At 35.3% G+C, this 12361-nt stretch overlaps 1 protein-coding gene across 1 annotated transcript in view; it reads left to right on the top strand.

The window, feature by feature from the left end:
• plcl5 (phospholipase C like 5) overlaps positions 1 to 12361 on the top strand; it is a 104913-nt gene that overhangs the window by 81565 nt on the left and 10987 nt on the right. The window contains exon 5 of the mRNA XM_023288587.3: positions 11790 to 11899. Within this exon, the coding sequence (XP_023144355.2) occupies positions 11790 to 11899 (110 nt within the window). The remainder of the gene's footprint in view (positions 1 to 11789; positions 11900 to 12361) is intronic.

A 12361-nucleotide genomic window follows, 5' to 3' on the forward strand; every position in this document is an offset into this window, starting at 1 on the left:
TCGGCGTGTTTTTAAGAGGTCCGACCAAATGAACCATAATAATAAGATCATTATGAGAGAAACCAAGAGATGATGCTGCTCTAAAACTCCCTCATTTGCTTCTGCGGAGTTTCTCAGAGTTTGAATACTGGGTTTAAAATGTTGCATGTTTGCACGTCACATTCACTGAGCAAACCTACAGATTTAGACCTTTTTCTGTGTTTTGTGTATGATTAGGGGCCATTTTATTCCTCTAAACCCCAGAACCTGACTGGTATATCACCACTTTTTGGAGCCAGGTGCTGTTTAAACAGAAAAAAATAATGGAAAATTGCAACTTTTCTTCATCTGCTCATCCGTTTCATGCAGTTTAATCATGAAAATTAACCAAAACTGAGCTCAATATTGTGATATTTCATCAAAATCGCTTTAATCTACATGTCTCATTATTTTAAAAAAATGCTAAAAATTGCCAAAAATGAACTGTTTGCTCTCATTGTATTTTGTAAAAATAGAAAAATTCTGTGACCCTCAACGCAACCGTGAAGCTACGAGAGACTCGGCTACGACCAACAGTCATGTAGCAAAAATTCAGAGTTTAGAGCTGAACTGCAGGCAGTGTTTACATTGAGCAAAGAAGAAACAAGTAAAAGAAAAAACTGCTCAAGAAAAACTAGAACTACTCATCTATGTTGTGCTGTTAAGTCTAGATAATTAACCTAAACTGAGCTTGAAATTGTGCTACTTCGTCAAAAATCACTTTATTCTGCATGTCTGAATTTTACAAATGACCAAAAATAAGCTGTTTGCTCTCATTAGATTCTGTTAAAAAAATGGTTGTTCTGTTTCCATAGAGCTGCAGGACTTTAGCTTGCAGTGAAAAATGAACCACAGTGAGGGAAAACTGGTCTTGTTTTACTGTTAACTGTATTTAAATCAGCAAAAACAACATTATTTTACAGATATTTGCTGTTAAATGAAAGAAGAATTACATATACATAGAAAAGGGTGGTAAATCATTCAGATTATTCCTTGTTTCATTCAATTATAATATTTAGCAAATAAACTATTTGTACTACCTAGATTGCTTTAAAAAACAAATAAAAAAATCTGTTATTTCTGAGCGGAAATATAAAGATATGACTAACTCAATAAAATAATAAAAAAAATCATATAGTAAAATAAAATAAAGAAAAATATCTCATTAATAAATAATTAAAAATAACGTGCTTTAGTTTATTTTCTTTATGATGTACTTTTTCCTTAATTATGTAAAGAAAAAAACAAAATCTGTATATTTTCATATAATATTTTGTTCTTTTACAGTGTTTGACTGTAAAATTAAACTGTTTTCCTGTATTTCAATTAGCAAAAATCTAGTTTTTTTAAAAAATAGATATTTGCAATTATTTCCACAACTTTTAAAAATTTTAACATTTTTTTTCTGGCACATTTGCTGCTAGATTTTCATCTTGTTGTTTTTATTTTTATTTCATTTTTTAAAAACATTTTTTCTATTCTAGAAAAATCTAAATCATTTGTAATGCTATCTATTTTTCAACTGTAAATATTTTTTTCCAAATATTTTGTTCTTTTGTGTTTTGTGTGTGTGTGACTGTAAAATGTAAAATTTTAATGTTTTTAAATGACCAAAAATATAATTGTTTTACAGATATTTTCCATTATTTTAAACATCTTTTACAGTTTTTGAACGTTATCCTATTTCACTTTTTTTTTATTTTTTCTGCCAGATTTTGACAATTTTTTTTACAGATTTTATTTAACAGTGTATGGAGTTATTTAAGTGTTTTTTTTTAGAGAATGTTTTTTAAATCTAAAATACTGTGTGCTCGCATAAAAGTAATGCACGATGCTGACTTTGAAACCAGAAACACTCAATACTGACTGAAAGAATGAGCTCAGAATCGACTAAAATAACACCACATACATGCATCTTTCCGTTTACGTAAGGCTGAGAACCAAGCTTCGTGCTGTGCAGCTGCTCAGGGGTTGCAGGTTGAACTCCAGGGCTTCGATTACAGATCTGGAGGCAGCTTCAAAGCTTCAAAGACAAACTTAAACCTCCACACAGCTGCTCTCGGTCGCTAGGAAGCCGGTGCAGTGGCTTTGTTTTCTATCCAGCAGGTCTGAATTAATCCTAAAAGGGCTTCGAAAGCAACAAGTTGAAGCTTTTTTTTCCCGAGGAATAAACATGTAATCCTTGAAAAAACATGGCATTTTATGGTTTTCATATAAGTGTTAAAAAAGAAGAGCCTCAGCTGCAGACAAACATAACACCTTCCAAACCAAACACGTCAATCCGTCCACGCCTGCAGATTTTAGTGGGTCACAGCATGAAAAATCTATTAAAAAAATCCCACCTGACGCCCTCAGAATCAGCTGATGCTTTATTTACAGTAACATTAGTGAAATTAATGACACCATGCAAGGTTTCACCCTCATACGATGAATATTTCCAGAATTCCAGGTTGTAATTTTGTGCTTTTTGCTGATTTACTTTACTGCTTATTGTTATTTCTTTAGTGGGAAATGGCGCCTCCTGGTGTCATCGAGTCAATGATCTGAGCAACTTCACATGACGCTCCACAACACCTCAATACAACTTTCCACATGTATTAGTCTGATTTTTTAAAACAGTTTTTCACTAGTTTTTTGACCAATGGTATTGTTACCTTACAGATTTTCCATGTTATGTTAAATTACAAATATGAACTAAAATCAAAGAAAAAACTATAAATTTACATGGTAACCCTTAAAAAACAGGCCAAAACTGTGAACATCCACATCAAAAATGTGTACCTAAATCAGCAAGAATTCTATTTTTGCTACAGATGTTTGTTGTTATTTCAAAGAAAAATGATATGTATACAGTACTGAATATATATGTATTAATAGTATATTTTGTGTATTACATTGTATATTACATCTTAATAATTTACGATTGTTTGGATCGATTTTTCTTTGTTCTTTTTTAACAGTGTCTGGAGTTATTTAAGTGTTTTTTATAAGAAACAAAGAGTCGGTTCTTCTGAATCATTTGATGCGATACTGAAAATAATCTCAGAATCTGCAGAAAAAAAAAACATACATGCGATTTTTTGTTGTTGTTTATGTCAGAGTTAACTGTCAAGTTTCTTAAGAAACGCTGAGCTGCTGGAGAACAATTCGTCGAGCTCTAAAGTGTTCCTGACCTTGATGGTGCTGAATGTGTGAGCAGAAAGGCTGAGTAAGTCAAGATAAGCTGCTTCAATTTAATTTTGCAATCAGAGATCTAATGAAATGCCACACAGACTCCTGCTATATCGCCCTTCTTCCCGGTTTTAGTGTTTTATTTGGCCATTTTTTATCCTTTGGAAAGCAGAAATCAACCCACAGCGTTCCTCGTGGAGGCTGGACAAGCTTGAATTTATCTTGATGGATTGACTGAGTGCATCCTCCAGACGCCATCCCATAAACCACGTGGTTACTGACAGCAGGCGGATGCTGGATTTGCATTGAATTGAAGGTTTTGCACCGCTGATCGATCCAGAGGCTGAAGGTATAATTTTGGCGTAATGGCTCTGCATGCGTGAAGCAGGAAGAAGGTGCTATTAGAGGACGAGATGTCGGCGTCGGATGATGGAGTGTGTTCGCTTCATCTGAGCTTCGTTCAAGGCCTCTGATGGGACCTGACAGCCGCTAAAAGTGGGATGTGCTCAGAGAAATCCATAATTCATTCATTCATTCAATCTGCATGTTACCCTCCGATCCCCAAAGCAAACCAGCGGGTATGAAATGCATGTTAAGTTTTTTTAAAAAAAATCACCAACATGACGCCATTTATCAGAGCCAGAAACTGCAAAAACAGAAATAATTGTTGGATTTTCAACTTTGAAACAGTCCTTGAATGCATGATGTATGTCGTGAAGTTTAATTTGTAAAAATAATCAAATGTGAGCTTAAATTCAGGATATTTGATCAACTTTGTTATTCAAAAAGTTTCCAAAAATAAGCCGATTCTATGAAAAACTAAGAATTCTGTCCTCCAGCTGCACACTTTTCACACGACTCTGCTCATGTTTCACCAAGTTGAATGTATCTTCCAACAACTTGCTCCTCTGTTTCCTGTTTTTGAGCCATGCTGCATTTATTTTATTGATCCAGTAGCTTTGATTTTCCTCTCAGTCTCTCTGTGGAAACACTTCCTGCAGTTCAGCCGAATTTCTCAGAATTTTTGTTACGTAACTGTTGAGTCATTAATGGCTTCACAATTACAGAGGAGCACCGAATTATTTGTCCTCAACAGAATCTGATTAGAGTAAAGCACTAATTTATGGCAAATTTTGACAGACGACTTGTAGAATAAAATGATTTTGATGTAATATCACGATTTTAAGGTTAGATTTTGCTCATTTTCACAGCACATGGTTGGTTTGAGGGCCATTTGAAAGTTGAAAATCAGACATTTTTTCCCATTTTTACAGTTTCTGGCTCTGATAAATGGTGTCATTTTGGTCATTTTCTAAAAAAGATAAATAAATAACGCCTTAGGAACTTGGTGTTGGGTTAAAAGCGGTTCGACTGTTTCGAGCACCTCTTAAAGATCAACAGAAAGAGCCGCACAAGGTCTCCTTCTGTCCACAGCCGCGATAATGTGATTTAATGCCGGAGCAGCAGCAGTAATAGCGGCAACCTTTCCTTTTAAAAGCATAATCACGATTAAAGCTCCGTCCAGAAACGAGCGGCGCAAACTGACCTCCTTGTTGCTTCCAGTCTGAAATGATTGGCACGCTGGGTTGCCATGGTTCTTACTCGCCTCCTCGTCTTTCCTGTGTTCGGTTTATGCCCAGTCATTATCGCAGCTAATCAGTTTAATTTGGCCAGTGGAGCTGACGTGTTGATGAGGATGGAGAGGCGCTGGATGATTCCCCCCCGGGCGCTATCGATGGCTCACCATCACACACACCGCTAATGGGGGAACCGGGAAAACAGCTGGGATGCACAGTCGGCCACCTCCAGATGCTCCCGCTGAGGTTTCTGTGTACACCGTGTACGCTGGCTGATGGGTCTGCACTCGTATCTCATCAGTGTGTGGAGAGCTCCACTCCCACTCCTTCTCTGAACTCGCCTCAGCAGCTTCCAGAAGGGTTTTCTTAACTAACGATTTATTTCAGCGTAAACATCATGCAGGACTTTTGTGTCACTGTTTCATTCATTTAGTGCTGTTTATATGCTGGTGGATTCAAGTCAGTCTACATATTTGTCCAGGTCGCAGTTTTCACTTTGTTGTTCTGTAGAAACCCTCGTGTGATTTTGTTCTTTGGATGGTTCTCATGTTGGAATCTAGACTGGGACTCATCTAGTCAGCCAGTATTTCTTATTAAATTATCTTTAAATGTCATCTCTGCAACACCCTTTGCACAACCACAAAGATAAACAGATGACCATAAGGAGACGAAATAACCATGAAGATACACAAAATAACCACAAAAAGACACAAAACAGCAATAAAAATACATCAAATAACCACGAAGACACACAAATGACCTCAATGAGGCAGAAAACTACCAAAAAGACCACAAACCTACCACAAAGACACAAAAATGACCACAAATAGAAACAAAACTTCCACAAAGATACCAAAATGACAACAAACACACAAAACAACCACAAAGAAACACAAAATTCGTGCAGCCCCTTATCACACTCCCACCTCCATGCTTCACTGTCAGAACTATGCATAAAACCATTGAGTTGCATTGAGTTTCTACTTTGGGGGCCTGAATTTTCAAAGAAGTCTTTCTAAATTTGGAGGACGGCCGCTGCAGCTCTGATTAGTGGCGTTATAGCGCCTTTTATGCCTCTTGATTACTGCTGACACTGTGTTTCACTGATTTTTAACTGATCTTAATGTACCTTTTTCCATTTTTGTGATGTCTAACATAAGTTCCTCTGGCAATTCTTTTCCATGTGGAGCCATGGAGTGTTTCACTGTCAGGACTATGCATTCACTACATGGTTTGGTGATCACAACTCATTTTATTACCATTCACTTTTGTTCCATTGAGTGTCTACTTTAGGGCCTGACTTTTCAAAAAGGTCTCTCTAAAATTATTTGTTTTGGAGGACGACCGCTGCAGCCCTGATTAGTGGTACTATGGCTCCTTTTATACCTCTTGATTACCGCTGCAACTGTTGTTCATTTATTTAGTTGGTTTCCTTGTATCCTTTTCCATCTTTGTGGAGCCTAACAATCAGATTTCTAAAAATTCATCTAGCAGTTCTTTAATGTGGAGCCGTGGACTGCTTCACTGTCAGGACTGTGCTTTCACTACATAGTTCTGGTGGTCCAAATCTCATTTTAGAACCATGTTCATACAGTTTGGCTGATTGGAAATCACAGGTGTAGTCATGTTGGTTGCACGAATTACAGGTGGATTCACTTTTGGTGCTTTGAGGCCTGACTTTCTGATAAAATCTTTCTGAAATAGGTGGTTTTAATTGTTCATAAGAGCAACTAGTCGACTGTTCAACTTAGAAATAGTGCAGATATTGAGAGGTGATGTCATTTTGAATCATTTGGCATCCATTGCTCACTTCTGCTGTATTCTCTAGATACATACCGCTGAAATGGCGTCTATACAAACACTAAAATCTAGCAGGATAAACTCACATCTCCAGAATTATTTGAGCCGTTTTTGCAACAGCGTGGTGTATTTCTCGGCATCTCAGGGTCTGTTGGGTCTGAATTTAGATCAGCATCCTGCCATGTTAGAGCAGGAACAGGTGCAGGCTCACTGTATGCGTTTAGGACCTACTGCCTCCCTCTGCTGATTTATTGATGCCTCCATCCAAGCAAACGTTTCCTCGGCTTCTCCGTTCTCTGGTTTAAGGCCACTCTGTAGATTCCATTACCATGAAAATCCTTTGGCTTTTTAGCTTCATTTTTTGGTTATTTTCCTCTTCTGTGACATTTTTACTGTCATACTCCCCAGAAGACATTTCTGAATTCTCTCTCCTTCCAGCCATGCTTGCCTTTTCTCACATTTTTGCATTTTTTTAAAAATCATTTTTGCTTGTAATCTTTGTAGAATTTGGTGCAATTTACACCTTTTGTGTCAATTTTGCATCTTTTTGTCAATTTTTTGAATTTTCTTGTGTTTTTGTCATTTTTGCTTGTTATTGTTGCAAATTTTGTATCTTTTTGTGTCATTTTTAAATTTTCTCATGTCTTTGTGTCATTTTTGGCTTTTATTTTTGCAACTTTTGTGTCAGTTTGTGCATTTTTTTGTGTTTTTGTATCGTTTATAGTTGTTATTTTTGCACCTTTTTTGTCACTTTTGCATCTCTTTTTATGCCATTTTTCACTCTTTGTGCCATTTTTACTGTTGTTCTCCCCAGAAGACATTTCTGAATTCTCTTCCCTTTCAGACATGCTCGTCCTTTCTGTCATTGTTGCATCTTTTGTGTCAATTTTGCATCTTTTTGTCAATTTTTAGAATTTTCTTGTGTTTTTGTCATTTTTGCTTGTTATTGTTGCAAATTTTGTATCTTTTTGTGTCGTTTTTAAATTTTCTCATGTCTTTGTGTCATTTTTGGCTTTTATTTCGCCCCTTTTGTGTGAGTTTGTGCATTTTTTTTGTGTTTTTGTATCGTTTATAGTTCATCTCTTTTTATGCCATTTTTTACTTTTTGTGCCATTTTTACTGTTGTTCTCCCCAGAAGACATTTCTGAATTCTCTTCCCTTTCAGACATGCTCGTCTTTTCTGTCATTGTTGCATCTTTTGTGTCAATTTTGCATGCTTTTGTGTCATTTTTGCATTTTCTTGTGTCTTTGTCATTTTTGCCTGTTACTGTTGCACTTTATATGTCAATTTTGTATCATTTTTTGTCATTTTGTTAAATTTTCTCATGTCTTCGTGTTGTTTCTGCTTGTTATTTTTACATCTTTTAAGTCAGTTTTGCACCTTTTTGTGTCATTGTTGCATTTTCTTCTCTCTCTGTTGTTTGTGATTGTCCATAGAGCTGCATTAGTGAACCCACTGTGGAGAAAAATGTGCCAAAAAAGGGACAAAAAAATTGGCACAAAGACTGCAAAACGATGACAAAATTAAAAGACAAATGCCATTACTCTGAAAATCCAGATGATCTTTCTTTGACTTTGTCCAGTCATTGTTTCCCTCTGCAGCTGGAAAACCCTGTCCTGTGTTTGCATATTATTTACTCACCTTCTCGCTCTGCATCAGGCCTGTGGCTAAGTTTTTTGATATTTATTTTCTGTGCAGGATAAGAGGTGCTGCAGCAGCACTCATTACAAGGGCAGAAACCCTCAGTGCTCGATGCGGTAAACCTTTGCAGAGGTGTGTGTTCGTCTGCATTTCTGTGAGGTTTTCTGACGCTGTGTGTTCGCGCTGAGCCACAGGGCCACATTTTGTTTATTAGCTCAGATTTCACACAGTTTAAGTGACACTAAGGAGCAGCAACTGTGCGGCTGTTAGGGGAAGGAAAAGTTTAATAATTGTGAAATTAAACGCTCGAAGAGGCTGTATGTGGTGCGACGAGCCGCCTGCAGCTAATTTCATCTCTGATTCAGCTTCCCCGGCGTTCCTGCAAAACTCAGCTCTGCGCCGGCATCATTAACTGCAGCAGATTACAAGATCAAATCAGCCCTAATCCCTGTTAACTCCCAGCCTCGGAAACGCAAACGTTCTGCAGTGGCTGTTAGGAGCTTTAACCCCCTGAACCCCGAAACCTGCTGCTGGGTTTCAAAGGCATGTTAGATTTTTTAAAAATCACAAAAATTACACCATTTGTCAGAGCTGGAAGCTGTGAAAACCAAAAAAATCCTCACACCTTCTGCTTTTTAACACTTCTCAGTCTTATCATGTAGGGGTTGTACTTTTAAACAGAAAATTAACCAAATTCAAGCTTAAAATCGGAATATTTCATCAGCCTTTATTCTACGTCTTTCTAAAAACCGACCAAAAATTACACCATTGATCAAGAAAAAATAATCAGAATTTAACTCCCCAATAGTACCCAGACTTTGAGTTGCAGTTTTGAGGAAAAAAGTTAACAAATTTAAGCTTAAAGTTTTAGTATCTCATCAAAATCGCTTAGTTCTACCTGTCTAATTTGAAAAATTACACAATTTGTCAGAGCTAGAAGTTTTATATATATAAAATAATGTTAGATTTTAACTTCCCAACCGTAGTTGGACTAATCATGTGTGAGTTACAGTTCTGAGGAGAAAAAATGCTTACTTCTACCTGTCTAATTAAAAAAAATATCTTTTGTGTCATTATTGCATTTTCTTGTGTCATTTGTGTGTTTATTTTTACACTTTTTATGTCAATTTAACATCTTTTTGTGTCATTTTTGCCTGATACTTTTGCACCTTTTTTGTCCATTTTGCATCTTTTTGTGTCATTTTTCCATTTTCTCATGTCTTTGTATCACTTTTGCACGTTATTCTTGCACCTTTTGTATCATTTTTGCCTCTTTTTCTTGCAATTTTTCTCTTTTTGGGATATTTTTACTGTGTCATACTCACCAGAAGACATTTCAGATTTTTTTTCTCCTTCATTGTTGTTGTTCTGTTTCCATAGAAGTGCAGGAATTTAGAAAAATTAACCACAGTGAGGAAAAATGTGCACAAAAGGGACAAAAATGACACAAAAGTTGCAAAAACATCACAAAATTACACCTAAATGCAGAAAATTAAGGGCAGAAATGAAACAAAGATGCAAGAACATGCAAATATGACACAAAAATATTAACAGGCATTAAAAAAAATCCTAAAAATCATGAAGCTGATTTTCTTTAAACAGGAACAACAGAAATTCTGGGTGCTCCTTCAATTAACAAAACATAAGATAAAACAATTCTAATTACATTTTTCTCCCTCTTTTTACATTGTGTTTTCTAAACTCAGATGTGTCAGGATGCACTTTATGACCAACAACATGAATCTTGGATCAGTGAAATCTAATAAAACAACATTACAGAACAGAGAAACACATGCATGTTGTCTTGATCTTTGGAAAATGTCACTTAGGATGCAGTTGGAGTTGTTTTTCAGAAAACCGAAGAGCTAAATCTCAGACAAAAAGTTTAATTCAGGATTTTTCTTCACAACTTGAGGCTCTATATCTATGGTTTCCACAACGAGCGACTTGGGACGGTGGTATTTTCTGAGCGTCTTTCTGTGTTTCTTCGACGTCTCTGCAGTAAATGAAGCTTCAGGTCGGTGATGCTGGACAGACAGACGGAGACTTACGGCTTTAGGAGGATTAGTTCTGGTCTGCTGAGGCTAAATGAAGCCTGATAGATTAATTAGAGCTTCTGATGCAGCCGACGGTTTCGCCCACTGAAGCACAAACTGTAAAGTTGAATCTGCAGAATCGAGAAGCAACAACAAGAGCACATTTAAAATATTCAAATCATGATTAAAAGAACATTCCTTTATACTGGAAGCAGTGGTGGTTACCTAGTATGCAGAGATACTGTAAGTTTACATTTACTGGTATATATACATATATGTGGGTCAATATTTAATTGAGGTGCTTTTGAATGGGACACATCTTGCATATGTTTTTATTAAAAGTAAAAAAAACTACTGTTTTTTTGTTCATTATGATCACGTATTTACAAATTCTATAGTTATTTATTATGGAAACAATCGTTTATTAATAAAAAATGACTGGATATCACTAAAATGTCAACTAAATAACCGTCTGAATTTAATAACAACCACCTTCTAATTAGCTTAACAATAATAAAATGAGCTGATTCAGAAACTGTTTTGATTTAGTTCTTTTTATTAAGTTGAGATAATCATGACAGATATTTCTTTTTTGGCAATATAGCAAATTTTATACGGAAAATAACAAATTGTATCTGTGTTTGAGAAATAATTTTCAGCAAAGTTCCCCATTACAAAAACACCTCTCAAGGAAGTGTGTTAATTCCAGATCACATGACCTGCTCCACATGATGTCATTTCCTCCTGAAGAAAAGACTGGCAAGACTCCAAGGCTTTCTGAGTTATTTAATATAAAGTAGTGTGTGAGTCAAGTGTGGATTCATGGCATGTAAACAGGTTTACTACAATATCTTCATAAATAACTTTCAATTTTACTCAATTGTATATATAATATTTAGAAGAATCTTTCTCTAAAAATACCATGTGGTGTTTGGTTATAGGCGGCCATGTTGATTTTAGGCCTGAAAACAGCAAAAATGTCAACTATGATACAGAAAAGTCCCTCAATTATATACTGACCCATATTTGTTTAATGTACAATAAAAATATAAATCTGTAACTGTGAATGAAAACAAATTTTTACTATTTACAGAATTTTTTTAAACTGTAAAAATACATTTGCAAATATGTCATGATTGCTCACATATTAGAATACAATATTACACTATTTAACTTCAAGTAAATAAATGCCTAAAATGAGAAATAATTAATGAATTAACAGGCTTTCAGCGGTACATAACATCTATAAGCACTGATTATCTGTAAAAATACAGTCCATATGTAATAATTGTAATTCTACATTGTACCTCTGTGATTTTAGTGTTTATTTTTCTTCTTTTCTTTCTTTTCACACACATACATTCAATTATACGTACATACATGCTATAACTCAGAATTATATATATATTTTAAAATATTTTTACAGTATTGATTAACTGATGTTTTTTTGTTAAATTCATACATACATACCCTGATGAGCAGAAAATGATGACTGATGCTGTGTGTTTTATCTGTAATTTACCTCTAATATCTGTCTGGTTCCAGGTCTGGACTTCCACGAGGATCTGCATCGAATCGGAGCGAAGGAGGGTCTGAAAGGTCGTAAACTTCAGAAGGCGATGGAGAGCTACGCCTGGAACATCACCGTACTGAAGGTGAGAGAAAAGACCTCTGTACACTGTGAAAAAATGTACATTTTTAGCTGTATATTTAACTTTTTTTTTTTAAAAGCAATTTATGTTGTTTAGTGGATTTTCTTGCTTTGTTTAATTCTAGATAATAATAAATAAAATCACAGAAAAATAAATAATTTATAAGCCAAAACTGAAATAATGTCTACATCAAAACTTTATATTTTTACAAATGGTAATTCACTGTTTCACAACTTTTGACTTCAAAAATCACATCATTGCTGTGTTTAAACCAGCAATTAATATATCAGTTTACACACATTTGCTGTTGTTTGAAAGAGAAATTAAGATTTAAGGTTTTTTAATCAGTTATTTTACAGATTTTCCATGTTACAGAAAGTAAAATACTGAAATTCCAGCAACAAAGTCTTAATTTACATGTTGATAGTACATTTTTTTTAAAAGAACAAAACTAGTATGCACAGT

The sequence above is a fragment of the Amphiprion ocellaris genome, chromosome 19 (assembly GCF_022539595.1).
Source record: "Amphiprion ocellaris isolate individual 3 ecotype Okinawa chromosome 19, ASM2253959v1, whole genome shotgun sequence".
NCBI lineage: Eukaryota > Metazoa > Chordata > Actinopteri > Pomacentridae > Amphiprion > Amphiprion ocellaris.